Genomic DNA, 21,957 nt, shown 5'->3' with positions numbered 1-21,957 from the left:
AATGAATAAAAAATTGCAGCCTTTGCGATTAGAAAATTGCTTTTTATGATATCGCGATAATATCGCTAATGCAATTAGGGCTGGGCGATATGGCCTTTTATAAATACCGCGATATTTTTAGGCCATGTCACGATACACGATATATATCTCGATATTTTGCATTACCCTTGAATTAACACTTTGATGCACAAAATCACACCAGTATGATGATTCTATATGTCTACATTAAAACATTCTTGATCATACTGCATTAATATATGCCAATTTTAAACTTTCATGCAAAAAAGGGGATATCACAACTAAGTCAAAGTTGACATAACTGTATTTATTAAACAGTGAGTGGCTCAAACATAAAATTGTCAACAGAAAGTGCATGTTCTGTGCAAAATTGTCACAGAGACATTTCAAAACAAGACATTAGTGCAGGATGCAACTCACATGGCATTTCAAAACACAAAATTAAAGTGCACTTTTTGTACATAATGCCACTACAATATTTTAAAACAAATAGTGCCCTTTTGTGCATGTTGTCATTAAGATGACATTTCAAAACAACACTAAATTTAAGTGCACCTTTTGTGCATAATGCCACTAAGATATTTAAAAAAAAAAAAAAAAAAAAGTCCACGAGTTTAACGGTATGGTCATTTTCAACACCGCACAGACTACAAGCTGCGATATATCGAGTATATTCGCTATATCGCCCAGCCCTAAATGCAATTAATCGTTCAGCCCAAGTGATTCTTACACGTTTTTCAACAACAGACTAAACAACTCTTCTCTTCTCTGTGGTCATGGCTGGGTTTGTTTAAATGACTATCAGACCAGTTTGGTCCACTCCTCCAAACCACATCGACCAGTAAAAGTCCAACACATCACTTTCGCTTGAACCAGGGTACAGTTTATCATATCACCATGACAGCTGAGAGTTCAAGATAAAGTTGTATATTTTTCAAAGGGAACGAAGCTTTGCTGCCACTACACATCCAGCACACATACATGGGAACGGTAGTATTGTTCCAGATAGATTCTAGATTTGAAGAATGAAGAATTCCTGATGTCAACACTTTGACTCACTGTGATAGAGTGATTAGCATGAATAAGGTGTAACTAAAATTTAGGATTTGCCTTTCGACAAGTCGTTGAAATGTTCAAAGATCATGCTTGACGTGCTGATCTTATTTCCTGGGAGTTTTTTTTTTTTTGGTTTTTTTCCCCGCGAGGAAGTTCCTTCCCTTTTAGCTCTGTTTACCTCGTTCATTTGAACTGTTGTCATTGTGCTCCATCTGCAGTTCCTCCCTCCATCCCAGTGCACAGACATTCTCCTCATTCCAAAGGCTTTCTCTAATCTCCAGTGGCTTCTCTTTTAGTCCTGAACATCCAAATTGTGCAATTTTTGTTGGTTATTTATTTCTTTATTTATTGCTTTTTTTTTTTTTTTGTCTTTTCCTGCCCAAATTCATAATCCTAGCCTGCTCTGTGCAAATAAGAAACAGACAAAACACGTTTGGATATTTTGCACCTTAAAAAGGGTTTTGGTTGTTTTTGTACGACACACTTTAAAGCCAAATCCTTTTTTTTTTCTTCTAAGACTTTGGAAGGAAATCTGCATCATTTTTTATTTTTTTTATTTTATTAAAATGTATTCAAAGACATAGACATTTGCAAGAAAGTCATTTCTATCATCCAATGTTTTACTATGGATTTTCCCCTTTTTTTCAATACGAATGTTTGACAAAATAAATACCAAAAAAATTTGCCCACAAAAAGCTTAAAAAAGTGACAAAAATCTTTTTGATTTTTCATGAGTTAAACCAACTCTTGGTTTAACCTTTGAAGACACGACATACAAACTGCCATTTATAGATCATCTTTAAAGATCTTGCACATGATTTCAACACAGTGATTTAATAAAAAAACAGATACATACTGGGGGGTATATTATTACTATTTGTCCTTTTTTAAATCATTTGAAAAAACTAAAAATGATTTTGCGTTATGGTTGAACTTATCTTAACTGACAGCAGACTTTTATTTGTCTACAGACAGCAGCATTCAGCTGACTAATGTTCCTCAACACAATGATGTGGCTTCACTACATATCTATTATTGTACTTGGATATATTAAATAACTATTTGCTGTTTGCTTTGATTACAGGAAATCAAACCCAGTTGTCTTATTTTTGTCAAATCCTAAAATTATTATTTGCATTACTAATAGTCTTCAATAGTGATGACAATAAAAACAATCTTAAAATAGTTTTATATTAATTTAAATTACCACGTTGTTTTAACCTATATTAAAATCATTTACAATAACACAAAAGACTGTATTGGTTAATGTGCACTGAAGTAGGCCTCATATCGTATTACACCATTTATTTTTTACAATTTTTCAGTGCATGACATAATACCATCCCGATATGCGAACATATCTTTTATGCATTTAAAACTCAAGGTTACAAATTGTCTTTATTAGTTTCATGGCTTGCTGTAAACCATTGACAACCCAATGTTTTTGTTTTTTTTTCTCAAACATGCAACGGTATGAACAGCATGTTATCTTTTCCTCACTTTATCTTTTGTTATTCTGGAAGCCTTTTCAAATCTGTGACTAAAAAGACTGTCAAAATGACAACACCAGTAAATGAAAAAAAAAGAAAAGAAAAGAAACACCTTTAAACAGCTGCTTGGTTTCAACTGGATGACATTTGCTGTCAAACAATCTGGAACCCTTGATACCTACAGATCATGCTAGAAAAAGTTAAAAAAAAAAGAGAACTGAGTGCAGGCATGCAGGTTTCCGTTTTAGTCATGGAGAACAACCTTTCCTTTCTGACTGAATCTTTTTATCACACATAAAGCACAAGTGATCTGCAGAAACTGCCAGAAAGAACCATAGGGACATACTTCTGAAATGACTTAAACATTTGTGAATTAAAATAAACTATTCAACCTTTGTATTAATTACAAACATTATAAAATGTGGATTTTTAAAAAACAATCTGTAATATATTGCAAAAGACATATTTTATTAAACACCCATGATGTAATAATATTTTACAGTACTTCATCACTTAGTTAATAGAGATTGATGTGACAACATTTCACTACAAATATTTACATAATTAGAAATTCCATGATTTGAGCACTGAGTGAATTTGAGCTATATATTGTTCAGTGTTTTAGTTCTGATCAGTTTGAGCACATTATAGTCCTTAAGGATGCATTTATTTATTTATTCATTTTTTTATTTTTGTATCATTAAAGAAACACAATATATTTATTTGAACTACATAGCATCAACAAAAATATAATTGCTGTGTTTTTCCCCATATGATAATAATAATAATAATAATAATAATAATAATAATAATAATAATAATAATAATAATACATTTCAATTTAAATGTACTGATTATTTAAAAGGAAAAATGCTCATTAATAAACAGACATGCTGTAAATGAACCAGAGTTAGCCAAAATAGGCTAGTTTTCATCAGGTGTTATTATTATTATTATAAGCCTATTATTATCATAATTATTGTTACAGCATGTTATTAATAATAATAATAATAATAATAATAATAATAATAATAATAATAATAATAATAATAATAATAATAATAATGAAGAGATGTGATTATTACTTCTTTAAGACTGTGTAAATTCATGACCATTGAAAATTATGTAAAATAATGACAGAGAAATGTCTCATCATCATCATCATCATCATCATCAGGTGCAGTCACGCACACACACGGAGGTCAGAGGATGGACTCACCCACGCACTCGTTGGCCTCCCTGGCTGTGGCCCTCTGCCACGGTCTGTCGTAGTGGAAAGGTTTGCACCTGTCGCACTCGGGCCCGGCCGTGTTGTGCTTACACTCGCACACCAGGTTCCCGTCCCGGTCCTTCAGGCACCGCGACGCGTGTCCGTTACATTTGCATCTCCCGCCGACCTGCAGGTCCGACACGGAGTAGAAGTACGAGTCCCGGCCCAGCTCCGAGTCGTCCTCGTTCTCGTCCCCAAACGTGTGCAGTCTGCTGAAGACCACCTTGATGTCGGTGGCCGTCACCCAGTCCTGCAGCACGGGGGAGTTGTCAAAGTCATGGGCCGAGGGTCTTCCGTCCAGGGTGCTGAAGGCGATCAGCCCCCCGGTCAGTGGGTACATGTCGGTGTGCGAGTCCGTGCACACGGCCTCCTGCTCGTTCTGCTTGGTTAGCACGGCCCTGTTCGGCTTGTTGTACATCTTCCTGCACTGCGTGGAGTAAAACTGGAAGGGCACCCATGTTTTCCCGTAGTCCATGGACTTAAAGATGACCATGGACTCTGGCCTGGGGGAGCAGAACTGCAGACTCACGTAGGTCACCTCAAACTTCTTACCGAGGGACAGGGTGAGGGTGACGTTCTGTGGGAACTGGATGAAGTTGTCCGACTGCCAGCAGGTGAGGTTGTGGGGGTTGTTGAGGTCGGTCAGGTAAGCCGGTGGGTGGCTCTTCTTGGGGTCGGACGCATCGCAGGTGTGACAGTTCCGGGTCCTCTCGTCGCCTTTCTCCGCTGTGCTCACCACGCAGTAGCGGCTGGGGCCCCTGGTGCTGGTTCCACAGGTGCTGGACACCTTCACATCCTTTCCGAAGGCGGCGTTGACGAAGTCCGGGATGCAACGCCGCGGGTTGCCGTTCTCATCGTAGCACGGGTCCGGGGGAGAGGTCTGGGCTGCGAACAGACCCATGCCGTACCCGCCCAGTGCGCTGCGGACCAGCAGCGAGGAGGCGAGCAGGACCGCCAGTGCAGCATCCACAGCCGGGATCATCATGGTGGGTGTCCGTGTATCTGTGGAGGGAAGCACAGCATTCAGCTGATGGCTGATGGATGGGACTAAAGGCTTTAGCTCAAACACAGAGGACCCCTCATTACACTCATATTTTTATTTTATCAAAAATACACAAATACATAAAGCTTATTTTACCTGATAAATTAAAGAAAATCAATAGCAATACAAAAAAAAAGACTTGCTTAATCTTTTATATCAGACTCTAATTACGCTCTGCTCCCCGTGGGTTGTTTGTTTCTTCCAATTTGCGTAAAAAACATACGAGCGGGTGGTTTTAAGAGTCGCTTTTGTCCTTTAAAGCAAGTCCCACTCCTCATGCCGGTCTTTTCAAATTCTCTCTCCCTCCCTTTCTTGCTTTCACTCCTCTTCCTCCCCTTCCTCCCACCCCTGCCTCTCCCTCTGCAGTGGATCGGATCTTCTCTATGACACATGTGGAGGTCAGCTCATCCTAAAGGGTGACACCCAGGGTAATGAGTGACCCGGGAGACAACGAGCCCACATTTACCTCAGCACATGCAATGGGTAATTCTAAGATTAACCCTGGTTCACATTAGAATAGATTCAACAGCCAGGGTATAAGGTATATGCATTTGGAGCTCAATCCCATTCCTAATTTAATACATTAGCAATTGGGAATACACAAGAAGGGCAGTTCTTTAAGGATTTATATAGTTTGTGCTGATTCTCATTTATTAAAATCAAGTTTGAGCTCTTCTATAATGTTATGACAGTAATTAGATTTGTAACTTTAACGTTTCTGGTAATAAAACCTGAAATTTGATCCATCTGTTTAAACTAATGTCTATTTGCCTATTTCTTTTATGTATCGGCTGTACTTACAATTAGGAAGTAGCAGCCCCAGGAATTAGGTTTCATAGAGCAACTCGAGAAGCCTAATCTGAAATAAGTCATTTCAATTATGTTATTTATGAAAGTGGTTGTAAAAGGGTAATAATGTTGGTATTACAGGTTAAGTATTTTTTTTTATTATTATTTTCTTTTTGCTGTCTTTAATGTTCTTATAGATTTTAAGATGTTGAATGTTTTCTGTTGCACTTTTTGATCATGTAAAGCACATTGTGTTGCCTTGTGTATGAAATGAACTATACAAATAAACTTGCCTTTCCTTGCCTTAAGATTTGCAATTTTTAAAAAACAATTTCTACAGTTGTTTGTTCCACAATCAGTATTGTTAAATTGTCTTGTGCCATAACAATGTTTTTTTATTTATAACATTTTAGAGTTTTTTTTTTCATTAGTATTTGTAGTATCAACACTTACTGCACCAAATGTAACTACTTTGAATAACAAAAGAATCCAAAACGCAGTATACCTTTAACACGATACTCAACAAGAGAAATCGTTGAAGTTTTTTTTTTTTTTTTTTGCAATACCCCAGGACCCCGCCTAGGGGGCGCCTTATAAATTGGGAACTGTTAATGACAGATGTTGCTGAGGGAATTATTTTTCCCCATAACTGCTTGACATTTTCAAAGTTTGGTTCAAAATGATGTGTCCCAGATGTAAATCAGTTCTCAATCTCTCCTTTACTCCTCATTTTCCAAACTGCTGCCAACAGCACAGATAGTATCCATCAGCAACAAGAGAGCAGGAATAAAGTAACACCACTGTTTCACACATCCAGCTTTTTATCAGGACTGAGCACCCACTGACCATATTTAGTTCATCACTGCTCAGGTGAATGTGTAGTTTTCAGGAGACTTTTAGAGATTTACCTGCTATACTTTTGGCGTCATCTTGTGTTCACAGAAGAAAACAACACCATATTTTTCACTAAGAGGGTTTTCTCTGTAAATCCCAAGTGGCAGAGAGTCAAAGACGTTACAACAGAAGTTTAATTCAGTAGAAGATGTTTATGTGTCATAAGTCTTTCTGTGTATTTTTTTTTATTTTTTTTAATATTCTCACTTATTTATTTGTAGTCGTCTTGTGTGTTTTTGGGAAAAATGCATTTTTGTGTGTGTTTTGAGTCATTTGGCATGTTTACTTCAAGAGCCGCATAAAAGTGATTGTCACCCTGAAAACAGGAACAAGCAGGTCCGACAATGGATGGATGTTTATATTTGTTGTTTTGTGTCATAAGTCCTTCTGTGTCATCTTGTAGTTATTTTTAACATTATTTACTCATTTATTTGCAGTCGTCTTGTGTGTTATGGGGGGGTAACTGTATTTTTGCTGTTTGTTTTTTTCTTTTATTTCATGTATTTTTGTTGCACTTACTGTATCTTTCCACATTTTTTTGCAGTAAATTTGTGTGTTTTTGCTGTTTTTCTGTTGGGTTTTTTGGTTTAATTCTGAACATTTACTTTGGAGCCACAAAATATTTGGTCACATGTGGCCCCTGGGCTGCCAGTTGTCCATGTCTATTCACGTAAATCTGGGGCATCAAGTTTATTAATGTTATGTCACTTATGCCCTATGCTACGAATCTTGATAATTATATCCTGGATTATTCTCTGTTAGCGGCCGTCAACTAAGCAAACATTCCCTGTGAGAGAAAAGCTGTTTTACAACAGTCGATCACAAAATGCTAATTTAAGCCAAGTGTTTTCAGCCTCGGTACGTGCACGTTCACATAAAAGGGGTGGAGATTGCAGCGTCTGACCAATCACCACAGTGGAGAAAACTGGCAGAGCGAGCGTCTTCACAGGAGGAACATCTTATGATCTTAAAGCTGATATCCATTGTTTTTGAAATGCGAAAAAATACCTAACTAGTCTTTTGGTGTACTGCCGGTGGTCATTCATATACATTAATGTACTGTATATAAGTCCCGCTTTTGTCTATAGACCCCTATACAAATGCAAGAAACTGCCGACTTCGCCCAGCCAATAGGCTTTGACTTCCTGGAGTGGGCCACTGTCAATCAAAGTGAATGTGCGTGCATCGTCACAACAGCAAACAGGAATCATTCTGCATAGCATCATGGAGGAGCGCTCCGAATCTCCAGTAACCCATTCCACGATTGCCAACGTACAAAGCTTCTACTAAAAAAGAAAAGTCTGGGTACAAAGCTTGTGGATAAACGTCTTCGTGATCGCAACAGGAATTATTTCGGAGCTGCTTTTCAAAGATGGAGGGACTTGCTGCTTTTAAAAGGATTTTGAACGGACCAGGATTTGGCGACATTTCTCATGGACAGTATATGAACATGTTTTAATCAAAAGTTATGGCACTTTAACAATGAATGTGTAGTTTTTGTAGTTATGCAATGCGCATGCACAAACACAGAGGCGGAGCTTCTGGTAGATTGGCAGAGGCAGGGGAGGAAGTAGAGCTGTTGAGGGCGGGACATAGAGACGTTCTCTCAGAAACTCGGGATAGCAGCTTTAAATAAATATCATGAATTTATATCCATGATGACAGCGAAGAACAACAGTAGTGTTACGCACCAGGAGGCGGAGCTTTTATACTCGCTCAGATCTGATCTACTTCATAACCTGATCCCAACTGGTTAGGTGTTGCTAAAGTTTAAAATGATGAATAATTCAAATCCAATATTTAGACTAAAAACAACACTGTTGTTAGAAAAAAGGCAGGAAGGAAAGAACCCAGGCAAGAAGCTGCTGACACTGTTAATGCATAAAAGCGTGATATTATTCATCATATTAATCCATTGGATGGGATATCCCATTCAATGGATTCACATCATAATGTGACTCTTACGTACTCACAGAGTCAGCTGATGAAGCTTGTGTCTCGATCTGTATGCCTGGATGACGAGTGAAGTCATATATTAATTAATTAATTAATTGAATTCATATTTGACTTCACCTGTCCGTGCATACGATCGAGACACAGGCTTCATCAGCTGACTGTATCAGTCCTTCAGATATAAATCTATCTTTCCTAAAGGAAATCATCGGTAAATGAAAGGATTGCATCAATGTCAAAGTGACGTGTTCACACATCACCTTTTATTGGACAGCGAGCTTTCTAAAAGAACTGATTGGTCAGGAGATGAAACTTTATCACTCAAAAAATCCTAGCCAGAGCAAAACCTGGTGCTGACCAGGCTAGCCGTTCAGCATAAGTTTCCATGGTGATTTTAGCTCCGTAAAACTTTTGCAAGCTTTGTAGTCCAGCACACACTGATTAAATCCTGGGAAGTAGCGCGATAAGAGGCAATCTCGCTTCGTAACATACCCCCTTTAGGTCCAAATAAAACACTCATTAAAGTTTTAGGTATGGAAACGAAGTGGTTGGCACTTCTGAATTGTTTCATAGTCAGAATGCTCTGTAGTTGCTGGTTTGATTTCCTCATGGGGCCAGTGACTTGTTTGTGTGGACTTTGCATGTTGTTGTTCCTATATTTTGTAAGTTTTGTCCTAAATGTGCATTTGTTTGTTGTTGTTGTATGTTGGCAAGCTGTGTCACAAGTGTAAAAGTCACCTTCCTGGCAGTGTTTACTGTAAAAGTTGTCACCCTTTCAGAGAAGGGGAATTCACAGTAACACTATCAGATTGCATGTAAATGGCAGGCAAAGCAGGAGGGGGAAGTTTCTCTTATAAAAAGCCTGGATTAGTCAATTCAAACGAAATGAAAAAAACAAAAACATTCCCCGCTAAACTTTTTCTTAACAATTCTAGTCATTCATTGGCTGCTTTTGTCACACATTGTACATAACAAACTGACTTAAAGTCAAGAGGATGTTATTTCTAAAATGTGTGCTTATTGTGTATGTATGAGAATGAAAAACTTAGCAACACAGAACATCTACTGTAGCTGTTGAGGATAGTGAACAAAGCTGAGACACTCAAACAATAACACTTCACACATTAGTGTAAAAATAGCATTTAAACAAACACGTGGAACAGATGACTTCCTTCAGTATTCACAAGACACAACTCAAACACAGATGAAGACACACAGTTACACTTCTCAATAGTGCCAACACACGCACGCATATATGCACGCGCACGCACACACCCAGGGATAGCATTTTCTTCATTGTACTCACATGCACCTTACTCAAACACTTCCTGTTTGTCAGCAGCAGTCAGTGCATGGCAGACTACAGGCAGACATCACATCAGATCCTGATTCCACTCTTGGTCCTCTGCAGCTTCCAGGATGTGAATCTGTCTCTTCCATCATGGATTTTATGTGAATGAATGACTTGGATTATTTGGACTCTTCAGGTTCACATACACTCAGCATATGGAGGAGTGACATTGAGGACCAGGTAAGAAAGAAAAAGTCATTTTCTTTCAATTCTGCTTCAAGGTTTTTCATCTGTATTTTACTTTTATTCTAATCATATTAAATGGTATTTTTGTCATAAGCTCTGCATGACCTTGCTCATTAATTTCATGTATAACTACAGTATCTAATTCATATGGAAATGGCCTGAGCAGGTGTATCTGCCTTCAGATAAAGTCAGTCTTTGGTCTTAGTGATGCAGAGGCTACAGTGAGGAGTGCAAGTGTTAGTACAATTTTATGTTCACCTCTGTTTATTTTTTTACAGTTTGTAGGTACATGTACATTTTTTTATATTTAAATATTGAGGGATTTCTTTTTCTTCATATTTATAAAACTATTCAGATGAATAATTTTTTTTAAAATAAGGTCATACAAATTATGTGTAAAATGACAATATCAGGATATATATACTCCTGTATCTCCTTATAATCCACAATTAACCATTGGAGATGGCTGGAGGAAACAATATATGAAAGATGAGTCTGATAAAAAGCCAATATATTGTTTTCTTTGTGACTTTGTTGGGTGCTCATTGACAGCATCAGGTAAAATCCCTCAGAGAGGACTTCTTACTCTCCATATTGATGCAGTACCATCAGCTGTTGCTGATGTTGCAGCAGAAAAAAAACAACAACATCCAATTGGGAAGTTTTTCCTCCAATCCTCTAGTACTGTTGAAAGATTCCATGTGCGTTCAAACACTTTGTTGTACTTGGATTGTACCAAAAGTTTATTCTTAAACCTGCACCTGTGGTCAAACAAAACATTTTCAACCAGAGAAGTTTTTATTTTACATTTTTTGGACCATTCAAGGTGAACTGTAGATGTGATTGTTTGTCAAAGTCCTCCTAGATCGACACGTTTTCATTCTCAGAGTGAGTTTCTTTGTCCTGAAGCAGCTTAACTGGCTGATTATTAACTTGTTTGTTGCTAGTTAAATGCCTGGTGATTGTCTGTTGGCTCTTCTTACTGTGTCCGATAAATAACCCCATCTTAAAGCTCTACTCTTCTGCTAATGTCATCATTAGATGGGGAAAGACTTCCTGCCCGCGACGCTTGATTCACTCGAAAACGATAAATTACTAAATTACTCAATCTTTTGGATACAATCATGTCCTGTTGAGAAACAAAAACTGTTGTCAATGCATCAGGCATGTATGGGGTAAAGTGTGCAGTTCTGTTACTGGGAATCAGGTAGTCATATATTCTGTCCCATTGAGCAGAGCTGACCCCAGTATTCCAATCCATTGCAGCTTTGTGCCACCATGGTTTGCAGATTTTTCAATATGAATCTTTATGGGGTGAACATTGTGCCTGCAAGCAGAACATAAATAAATAAAAATAATTTAAAAAACGAGTGATTTCAGAAATGTTGTGAAATAATGTAAACACTTAAAGATCGTAGCTTTAGTGATGTGGAGTTGTGGACCGGTTGACTTTCCTTGTCAATGGAAGTGGTCTGAAATAAAGGGAAACGCTAAATTACAGTCAAACCTTCAGGGAGACTTCTGTTGTTTCCTAAAGTCATAAAAAGAAGATTCACATCCACTGTGTTGTTGTCAGTGGAAAAAAAAAATACATATTTACAACAAGTCAGAAGTGTACGCTATACAAAGATACAGAAAAGGGGACAGGCAAGCAAAAATCATCATACATACAGAATTGATATAAAATAAATAAAAGGGGTAAATCAGTCATCATTCCACTTCAAAAATATTGTTATACATTGTCACAGTTTTGATGCTTTTTTGTATGAATAAGGGATAAAATATTGATATATTCTTTAAATTCATACGCTTACAAAAAGGGGAGAAGATCGGTTTATTTACCATATAAACTGACCAGGTTTCAAATTAAATCAACTTTGTTTTTCTTATGTTCAAAGTACATAACGTTTGTGGTTCAGTGGAGTCAGAATGGATGTGTGCAGAAGTCTAATAATCAGCTATCTGGGGCGAACACCATGGCATCTGTACGCAGCCTCATATTCCCAGATCTTCTGCCTGGACTGTGGGAGTCTATCTAAGAGTCTGATCACACTACAACAATAAAGCACCTGCTTCCTCAGCAACGCAGGGAGGCCAACTTCCTGTTAGGAAGCACTTGGTAATGGGGTCGGTGGGAGAAATAGGAAACAGCCTAAGAGGAGGTGGAAGGAGAGGGAAACATACAGCACAATAGGTATCACTAAGGTATGCTCGTGGTAATGTGGAACAGGTTAAGGTCACAGTCACAATGTGGTTGGATGGATGGTTGGATTAATGGAGTTTTAGTGTTTCACTCCAATCACTGAATAAAGGAAACGGACGTTTGATGGGAAGCCTGAAAGGAAACCCAGGCATTGATCTATTTGTTTGTAGTGAATTGTGGGTGGTTCAACGCTGGATGTTGTTATTAATGTTGTACGAGGCAAGACGAAGACAAAACAAAAAAAAAAAATCAAATTTTCAAAACCATGACAAGATTGAATAGTTAAATTCCTTCTTTAATTTTATTTTTTCTTTTAGATACAAAACAAGGTGTCTGCAGCTCTTTCAAAGCACAACATGCAGAAATCTACAGTTTATTATAGCAAAAATAAATAAATCCTTGTATGTCTCTAGAAGCCACTGATAAGTCCAGAATTATTTTGTCTGAAAATAACATGTTTATTATTTGTCAGGTGAATGAGGCCTAAAGTTAGTGTTAGTTAGAGTTTTTCTTACTAGGCGTCTGACACATAACAAACTCAAAAAGATTTCCAAGCAGGCAGAACAACCAGTGAGCTAAAGGTACAATTCTTAAGCTTAATTAATGAGGAACTGTTCCATGTGTTTCTCCATATTATCACATTAATGAAGTTGAAGAATAGCAGATCAGTATTGATGGAAAATCCAGAGTTCGGCCACTTCGAGACCAAGAAAAACCCAGTAAAAATGCTCTGGAGTCCAAAAAAGACTAGTTGTGATTGTTGTTTGTTATTAATTCCACCCATTTATGTGCTTTCTGTCTGTGTTTCTGTCTTTGCATGAGTAGCTGTGAACCGTTGCAGAGTTCATTCTGTGGCCAACCTCTTCTCTTTTAATTAAGCTGATAAAACAAGAAAAAGCAAACATTTATCAGTATTGTTCCATACCGCAGGAAAAAAGTGCTTGTCCTTGTCTGATTGCTGCCTCGAGTGTTAACCCTGAAAAAAGTGGAAGTGAACTTGTTGACTTCTAAGGATGTGCGCAGAATATCTGATGAAACATCTCAGAGTCATGGACTTGAAGCAGTTGGCTCTACGTAAACAAATGTGACAACACAAGCACATGATACGAAATTTATGTGTTTATTTGGTGCCTTTTTTTTTTGGATTGTCTTAATATTTTTTGAAATATTAAAATGTCCCTGTAGTTTGTATGTAAATGTATTACAGTAAAGTATCTTACCACACATTTTTTAAATTATCGTCCATGACTGGAGGTTGGCCTCAGGGTTGGGGTCAATTACATTTTTCAGTTATAATTACGTTTTCAATTATCCATGTTCAATTACAATGAAATTGCTATAAATTACAATTTTTTTATCTTCAGAAAGTAATTTACACTTACGTTCTAATTAATCACAGTTACTGAGCGTGAAATAAATAACCTAATAAAAGTTAGTAGGGGTGTCCCGATCGGATCGGATATCGGATATTGGTCCGATATATCTATCATCTAATTTATTATTCCTCGTTAGCCTACTTAATCAACAGAAATATATTTTTTTCATATTTTTGGTGTGTGCGTCCAAGCCTTTTTTGTGTCACTATACCCCTCGATTTAATTTTGTTATTAACTGGTAAAATGTGGTAAATCTTGATATGAAACATATTTTAATAATTATTAACTACATAGAACTATACATAGAATCGTAACATGGGTCCCCAGTTTTGTGTCAAATTATAATTGACAATTTTTATAGAATTTCCATGGCAATTACAATTACAAAGTCAATTACGATTACGACATCAACGGATTTTTAAAATTTGAATGACAATTATAATTGCAACATAATTGCAAAATTACACACTTACAATTATAACTGACCCCAACCCTGGTTGAACTATTATACTAAAAAAAAAGAAATGTTCATGCAGCATTATTTGATTCATCATTGTGAATGTTACCTTACAGGACCTGGGAAGTTTACATATCGTAATTCTCTCGTCTGTCTCCACTATAAACTCTGACCTGGACGCATAATTTATTACAGCTCTAACTTATTAGTTCCTTCCACCCTCACTGGGCTCTTGTCCAGCTCTGTCAGAGCCACAATCACCGGAGTCCTGCAGCACTTGAACCCAACACACACTCACACACGCCTCTGCAGCTGAGGTCAATACACACACACACACAAAATTTATTTGATGGAAAACCCCTTGTGGGAGGCATGGTTTTCATATATATCATAATATTATTACTAATAATGATAAAACTGCTTCTTTTTTTTTTACAGATAATATAAGGACAAACACATTAGAGTGAGATAGGAAAGCCACTCAGACACTCAAACTTTGAATTTAGTAAATTTGTTAAAAAAAAAAAAAAAAAAATGTTTTTAAAAAACAGTGCTTCTTTCTTCTTCTTTTTAAGGGGAAGTATTTGCTTTCCCCTCAAGTTTGGACTTTTCTTCATATTTTTAACTTGTCCACTCTGCATTTTTGTGGAAAAAGTTTCCTATTTGTCAAGAGAGGGTTTATTTTTACTTATTACTTATTATTACTTAAACTTGTTTTCTTCTATGAAAAATCAATTCTCAAATACAGAACTCAAACATGCTCAGGAAGAGAGTTTTCTCAGTTATAAAGAAAGGAAATGATCTCTTTGGACTCAAAGATTATTAAACTAAATTACAGGATCTGAAAAAACAGGGAGTTTTCAGGCAACTTTAAGAGCTGTTGTGATTGTGCAGTATATAGAGTTACATTCTATTGTCTAAATCTAAAAAAAAAAAAAAAAGCAATGGTTCAATTAAAAATAAATACATAAATAAAATCCCTGACAAAATAAAAGTTATGGCCCTTCATCATTATTGCTGCTCATATTTTCCTTTCAGTTGTACCAAAGGAATTTAAAGTTTCTAACCTTTTCATCCCTCCAAAGCTTTCCTTTGTGTTTCTTATAGAAATGCATTATTTACCTAACAAAAATGACCTCTAAACCTTACCTTTCCCAAGTGCCCAAAACACAAATGTGAGAGTATTGAAATTCCATTTTCTGATTCCATTTTGTGTTGAAGTTAATGTTTAATTTATTAGTGGGTTTCCATGTTTCAACATGCATTAGGGCTGGGCAATTATGCCTAAAAATCTATGATTTTTTTTAAAGAAAAATTCGAGTTTCGTTTTGTTATTTTTTTCAATGCTCTTAGAAATGACTGCAGACATCAGATATATTGTCAAAAGTGCAACTTTATTCTTGTGATTGTCCTCAAGAGTTAAAATGCATAGAACAATCCTAAAATAAAAAGTAAATGAGGTTCTGTCATTCAACGATTTCGAGCTTTAACCCAGGTTTAAGTAAGTAAGTAAGTAAGGTTTAAACAATTGTGCAACAGCAACTTCACAGTAGCTTAAATTTTCTGATTAAGAAATCAGATAACTACATATTTATTTACATATAACAATTACAATTAAAATAATAATAAATTCTGCCATTAGCATCTCAGCATAGTGCGAATAAAAAATAAAACATCCCTGTGGCACATATATGGCCTACTCAAAGGGTAAACAAATGTAAACAAAGAGGGGGCTGGCTCACATTGCACTACGGTAACCCACAAGGACAGAATGCACAAAAAATCTGATAAAACGGTGTGGGGGGGGGGAAGAATTTAAAGAAAATAATAAAAAAAAATTTTTTAAAATGTTTTTATCAACTAATTCGATAAATCGATTACCTTGATTTTTTTTTGCCCAGCACTAACATGCATGTTTTTTTGTTTTTTACTGTGTTTTTTTTACCCCAGGGTGAGAACATGTGTCAGCTTTGTTGGCGTCTTAGCAGTGTGCAGTGTGTGTTTTCTGTTAAAGTGTGTTGTTACCTTGTGATGTAAGTCCTATCGAGGTTCTTTGTCTTCTTTAAATGAGATTCATTTTCACGTGAAAGTGAATGTTTACCTCCCCTGTCATCACAAATACATTTGCTGTTATACAGAATATGCGTGAATTTAAGACGTGTTTATTGTGTTTAACACAGGTGATACCTGCTGCTCTTTTACCAAAGCACAGAGGTGAAGATGCAGCACACCTCCTGCACAGAGGACCGGATCCAGCATGCTCTGAACAGATGTTTGGATGGACTGAGACGAAGCCCAGCGGCAGCACAAAGCTGGAGCGGTGAGATATTAGAAAATACTTAACCATGTTATTCCAATCGTTAAGCCTGTGATCTTTATTTTTAGGACGCACTTCTCTCATCACTAATAATTCAATCAGTTATTGGAAAGTGCAACATCTTTTCCAGAAAATCTGTTTTTATTATGATTGAGCAACTTTTATTCACTTTTTCTCTTTTCTTTAAACCAATGGAAATTGAAATAAATTTAGTTTTAGACACATAGAACTAAAGATAATAGTAAAATGAACTTAATGTAAATGCAAAATTGTGAATTGGTGGCAGTGTGGTTTCTAAGGGGAATGTTTAGGTCTCCTCGGTGGCTTTGTGACAGCTCTCATTGTGACATAATTTGTTGCAAGCAACATAAACAAATTTCAAAAAAGTGCTCTAGAAAAAAGCCTTATGGACTTGATTGATCATCTTTAGAAATGCCTATCTGTTATTCATTGTAATTGTTTGTGACAGCAGAAGGAAAACGACATTTAGATAGACTCAGTTAAATGACTCATACTGTAGGTGATGATACACGTGAAGTTTTGACAGTTTAAATCATGAATCCCTGCGGACAGTCAGATGACTCAAACTTGCATTTACAGTTTGTTTATGTCGAGTTTAAAAATGGCTTGTGAATGACCATAGGGTCAAACTTCAACAGAGGTCACACTCGTTCAGTTCTTACTTATAATTTACAGATTGTGACAGGCACTTTGCCAACATGTGGTTTGTATTTGCATGCAAGTGTGCGTGAGCTTGTTGTTGCTGATATGGTTAAGAGTGTATTATTGGTGTCAAAGGAAGTTGAAGTGTGAATAGACAGCTGGGAGGAAGTGGTACAGACCATAGCATGTTTTAAAGGCATCAAAGACAGTAGGTAGAGAAGGTAAAAACAAATCCCACACAGCAATGAAAACAGAATGTCATTTATGATATTTATCAAATCTGATCGGGGTTTCACGAGCTAAAATACCCAGAATGATGTTTACTTTTGTATTGACTCATTTAAGGGAAGAGAAACAGAAAATTGTATGTATGTTTTCTAGGATTACACCCATGAGAACTTTTCTTTGTCCAGTAGTTGCGAGATAAAGTCTCATCACAGCTCAATATACAGTATACACATCGCTTTGTTCCTTGTTTTCATCCATATTCATTATTCCTGGGTGAATAGGTGTGGCCTGGAGGAGACATCTCACTGCGTTTTCATAGCACTCCTGGGTCAAAGAGCTATAAAGAAATGGAGGAGTTAGACAAAGGTTATGTGGAAAATATTTGTTGCTGCTATTTGAAACAGCTGCTGCTGAGGAGCTCTTTGCACACATCAGGTCCTCGGAAATGTTTTTCAGGCAGCTGCTTCTGAATCAGATGGAAAGTTAGGCCTTTGTTCACATATTTTGTGAATGTGATTGTTCTCTGATCTCTGTGGCTTCAGACAGAGAATACACACTTCTCCTTTTTGGCTTCCGCTGTAATTTTCCACCTGACAGAAAACTGTGATTGTATTCTTTTTAGTGCAACGACTTTTGGATGAATGAAAAGATATATTACATTTCTCTGTTACAGTCATAAAGAATTGATGTTGCCTTGCCAATACTATATATCTTGTCATAAATGTAACGCTCCCCTCTCCTCTCAAAGAAAAAACATCGCTGACTTAATCTTATTTTAATCACAAGACAATCCTCCCACACCTTTCTGATCTACACAAATCCTATTGATGGGCAAAAGTAATGTGATGGTTATGTTCTTCATATTCAACTTTTTTATATGTTGTATCATGCTTTGGGACTAAATGTTAACTAAATTAATGCTGGCTGTCAACACAATCTGTCTCTGAAAGCTTTAAGGTATTTGTCTGACTGTTTTATTTACATGACACCACAGAAATGATGATGTTATAATTTCTTCATTAATACAGACATCAAGCAGTGCAACCATATATATATATATATATATATATATATATATATATGTATATATATATATATATATATATGTATATATATATATATCCGCCTGTAATCCAAGCATTTTATATATATATATATATATATATATATATATATATATATATATATATATATATATTTTTTTTTTTTTGCCAATGCTATAGTTTAGCTGCTAATCTGATCTTCATGTTTAAAAGAAACTTTAAAATATTCTGTTATTGACTTTCAGAACTTACTTTTTTGTTGAAAAATACAGCCTACCTTTTTGTTACATCCTATTTTGTACTTGGATTCATTCCAAGCATTAAAAGACAAATGAAATCAGACCCTATTTAAGGTTCACGGGGGTCTGCCGGTGCCTATCTCCGGCTCACACTGGGCGGTAGGCAGGGGTACACCCTGGACTGGGCGCCAGTCCATCGCAGGGCAACACACAGACAAACAACCGCTCACACTCACATTCACTCCTATGGGCAATATAGAGACTTCAATCAACCTAACAGTGTTTTTTGGATTGTGGGAAGAAGCCTCGGTACACAAAGGAAACTTGCACAGCAAAAGGAGAACATGCAAATTCCACATAGAAAGGACCCAATTTTCCACCCCAGGGCTTGAACCCAGGACCTTCTTGCTGTGTGGTGGACATCCTAACCAGATAGGAATAGTCATATTGATAAAGTAATATTCTAATACAAACAGAAGTCCCAGTGTCAGAAAGGTTAGTGCCACTGGGTTCAATTGCTTTTAGTGGCTGTTCGAGTCTGTCCAAGACCTCAGAACAAGAAGAAGCCAAAAAATTATGGAGCAGAGTGATGCAAAAGCAAACCAAGGAGAATTTGGCCTGACTGATAAGCAAGAGAAGCTTTTTGCTGAACTGTCTCCAGAGATGAGAACAAAGGTCAAAGAAGCCTCGACAACAATGTGTGCTCTGGCTGTGAACCGAAGGAATACCCAGTTGTAATGATGCTGCTAGAAGCAACAACAAACTCTGGTAATCTTATTGGTACTTTAATCAATCTCGCCTCAGATACTAATTATATCTCCAATGAAGCTGCAAGACGTCTTACGCTCAAAGGCGAGAACGTTAAGCTGATCGTCCAAGGAATTGGAGAGATGGAGAAGACAGTTGTCACCAAAAGGTATACTCTGAGGCTATGAGTACGAAATCCCAAAGGTTTGGTGGTGGAGCATAAGCTCATCTGTTTAGGCTTGAAAAGCATTGCAATGGTGAGCCGGGCAGTCACGCCACAGCAACTAAAGGAATTCTTCCCAGAAGTCGCACTTCAAGACTTAGTCCGCCCTAAGAAGTTCGACTTATTGTTTAGCCACAGGGAAGGTCGCCTGGTTCCACAGCCAATAAAGAAGGTAGGAGACCTCATCCTCCGAGATGGTCCCCTGGGAAAAACCATCAGTGGAACTCACCCTGATCTCTTTGAAGTGATAGACCTGGAGGTAAACAGGTCTAAAACCCACTTGGCATGTTTGTTGAAAACAGCTTCAAGGATGTACAAGGAGATTGTCGTGAATCTGTCAGAACCTTGCAAGGCCCAGGTGGAAGGACAAGAAACAATCCCTCAAGGTACCGCGATCACCAAGAAAGAAGCCCTCGAATGGTTCAAGTCGGACAGTGTTGACGCGGCGTGTGACCCTCAATGGTGCGGCTGCAAGTGGGGTGGTCGCACTCCCGGAGGTGAAGAAATGGCACTAGGAGAGTAGCAAGAGGTGTAAGAGATTAAACGCCTCACCTACGTCCAAGCTGAAAAACACAGCAATCTGCCCCAGGTTGAAGAGCGCCGGGTTCTGGTAGAAGACAGCCGCATGGATGATGTCTTAACATCCCACAAAGACCTCAGGGAACCTCAGGGAATCACCAGAGATGTGGGAAACCTCTCGACGGCGAGAGGCTTCTCGCCGTCCTGCCAGACCATAGTGTGAGGCCTGGAGCCACAGCTGAGGCTACAACCAGTCTGCCCCCCAGAGAGGTTTAAAACCTCTTGAAGGCGGGAGGCTTCTCCCTTAAACTGTGGGTCCTATTGGGCCAAAGTGGCAGGCCTGGAGCCACAGCTGAGGCTACAACCAGTTTGCCCCCCAGAGAAGGGGAAAATCTCTTGAAAGCGGGACGCTACTCCCTTAAACTGTGGGCCCTATCAGACCAAAGTGGGAGGCCTAGAGCCACAGCTGAGGCTACAACCAGTCTGAAAATTGAGCGCCCGAAGACTCTCGTGTTGTCCAACCAGATGCGATCGCAAACCAGAGGCAGACCAACTTTGTGTGATGACGTTAATGCATTTCTCCAAAATGAGGTTTACGTGGGATTCCAAAAAAAGAGACATGCTCGGGAGCCAATAAAGAGCCACTCTTGGCGGAGGCTGTCAGCTGTTCAAGCTGAAGTTGATAAGCTCTGGAGCGAGCTTGCAGGACCGAACTCGTTCATCCGGCAAAGGTGTCACCAAACAGAGAGAAATCTCAAGGCTGAAGATATGGTCTGGATTGCAGACCGGATCGCTCTGAGAAGACAGTTTTGACTTGATTGGGTATGTGATGTATCCAGATGAGAAAGGGGTGGTACGTGGACATAAGGATCTGCTTGGTTATTCCCGCCCTCTTCATTGCCAGGGCTCGAGAGAGGAATGCCAACGTGCCTACCACCACCGTCATGGAGAGATGTTCGGAGGTTGGTGGCACTTAGCACTAATGTGATAAGTTTAATGTGATGAGTGTGATGTGATGTGTAATGTGATGAAGCATTTATCCTGTTTCAGGTTTATAACCTGTGGTCTACTGTGGTCTACTGCTACTGTGAACTGTGGTCTACTGTGGTCTACTGCTACTGTGAACTGTGGTCAATAAAGTTTGAGTAGAACCAAAAAAGACAAATACGAGTTGTGAAATCAGTGTGATGCCTGACTAGCCTTTTCGGAAGGCTGGAACCAAAGATCCAAACAGTGGCCTTCAGCTTTTACCTGTGTGTGTGTGGGTGTGTTAGTCCAGTGATAGACTCCATCAAAATGATCAATACAACCATGGTTATACAGTATTTGAGGACTTAAAAGAAAGTTAAATTATATTTAAAAGTTACATAAGGTTTTCTGCAAAATAAATACTAATAATCATCATCTATTTTTTTTTTTATTTAATGGGAAAAAGCTATACATTAAAGTTTTAAATAAAATGACGTGTTGTTTTTTTGCATTTCTGATCATACCTGTCAACTATCCCGTTTTGGCCGGGAAACTCCCGTATTTTACTCCTCTTTCCCGCCACCTTCCCGTATTAGTATTTTCCCGTAAATATCCCGTATTTTAATGTAATAATAATTAAAAGATGCCTTACTAAACGGAACGCTGTCACTAGCCTTGCGAGAACTGCCTCCTGAAATGGCCTGAGTGGTAGTTCTCGCGAGATTAGTGCCGACAGCGGCAACAAACCCGGAAACAACTCAGAGCAGAGATGCTGAATGAAGACGTTCCAGCAAAAAAACAAAGAACTGGTGTAAATATGTTGTAAAATGTGACAGAGTTTATCTTCCTAAAGAACAGCAGGATGTGACACAGTTACACATTCTGTTAGATTAATAACTGAGATTTTAACGTCTACCACAGCGG

General features: G+C 37.9%; 2 protein-coding genes across 4 annotated transcripts in view; one reads left to right on the top strand and one right to left on the bottom strand.

The window, feature by feature from the left end:
* ntn1a (netrin 1a) overlaps window positions 1–5,168 on the bottom strand; it is a 68,548-nt gene extending 63,380 nt beyond the window's left edge. For both annotated transcript variants that reach the window (XM_028444486.1, XM_028444494.1), the window contains exons 1-2: window positions 4,973–5,168; window positions 3,784–4,836 (exon numbers count right to left, since the gene is read on the bottom strand). In XM_028444486.1, the coding sequence (XP_028300287.1) occupies window positions 3,784–4,819 (1,036 nt within the window). In that variant the 5' untranslated portion in view covers window positions 4,820–4,836; window positions 4,973–5,168. The remainder of the gene's footprint in view (window positions 1–3,783; window positions 4,837–4,972) is intronic.
* pik3r5 (phosphoinositide-3-kinase, regulatory subunit 5) overlaps window positions 4,713–21,957 on the top strand; it is a 31,760-nt gene continuing 14,515 nt past the window's right edge. For both annotated transcript variants that reach the window (XM_028444473.1, XM_028444463.1), the window contains exons 1-4: window positions 4,713–4,820; window positions 5,243–5,359; window positions 9,855–10,043; window positions 16,266–16,405. In XM_028444473.1, coding sequence (XP_028300274.1) covers window positions 16,306–16,405 — 100 coding nt within the window. In that variant the 5' untranslated portion in view covers window positions 4,713–4,820; window positions 5,243–5,359; window positions 9,855–10,043; window positions 16,266–16,305. The remainder of the gene's footprint in view (window positions 4,821–5,242; window positions 5,360–9,854; window positions 10,044–16,265; window positions 16,406–21,957) is intronic.

Source organism: Gouania willdenowi, chromosome 1 (genome assembly GCF_900634775.1).
Source record: "Gouania willdenowi chromosome 1, fGouWil2.1, whole genome shotgun sequence".
NCBI lineage: Eukaryota > Metazoa > Chordata > Actinopteri > Blenniiformes > Gobiesocidae > Gouania > Gouania willdenowi.
Note: the sequence above shows the minus strand (reverse complement) of the source record. Positions and strands in the feature narration are given on the sequence as shown.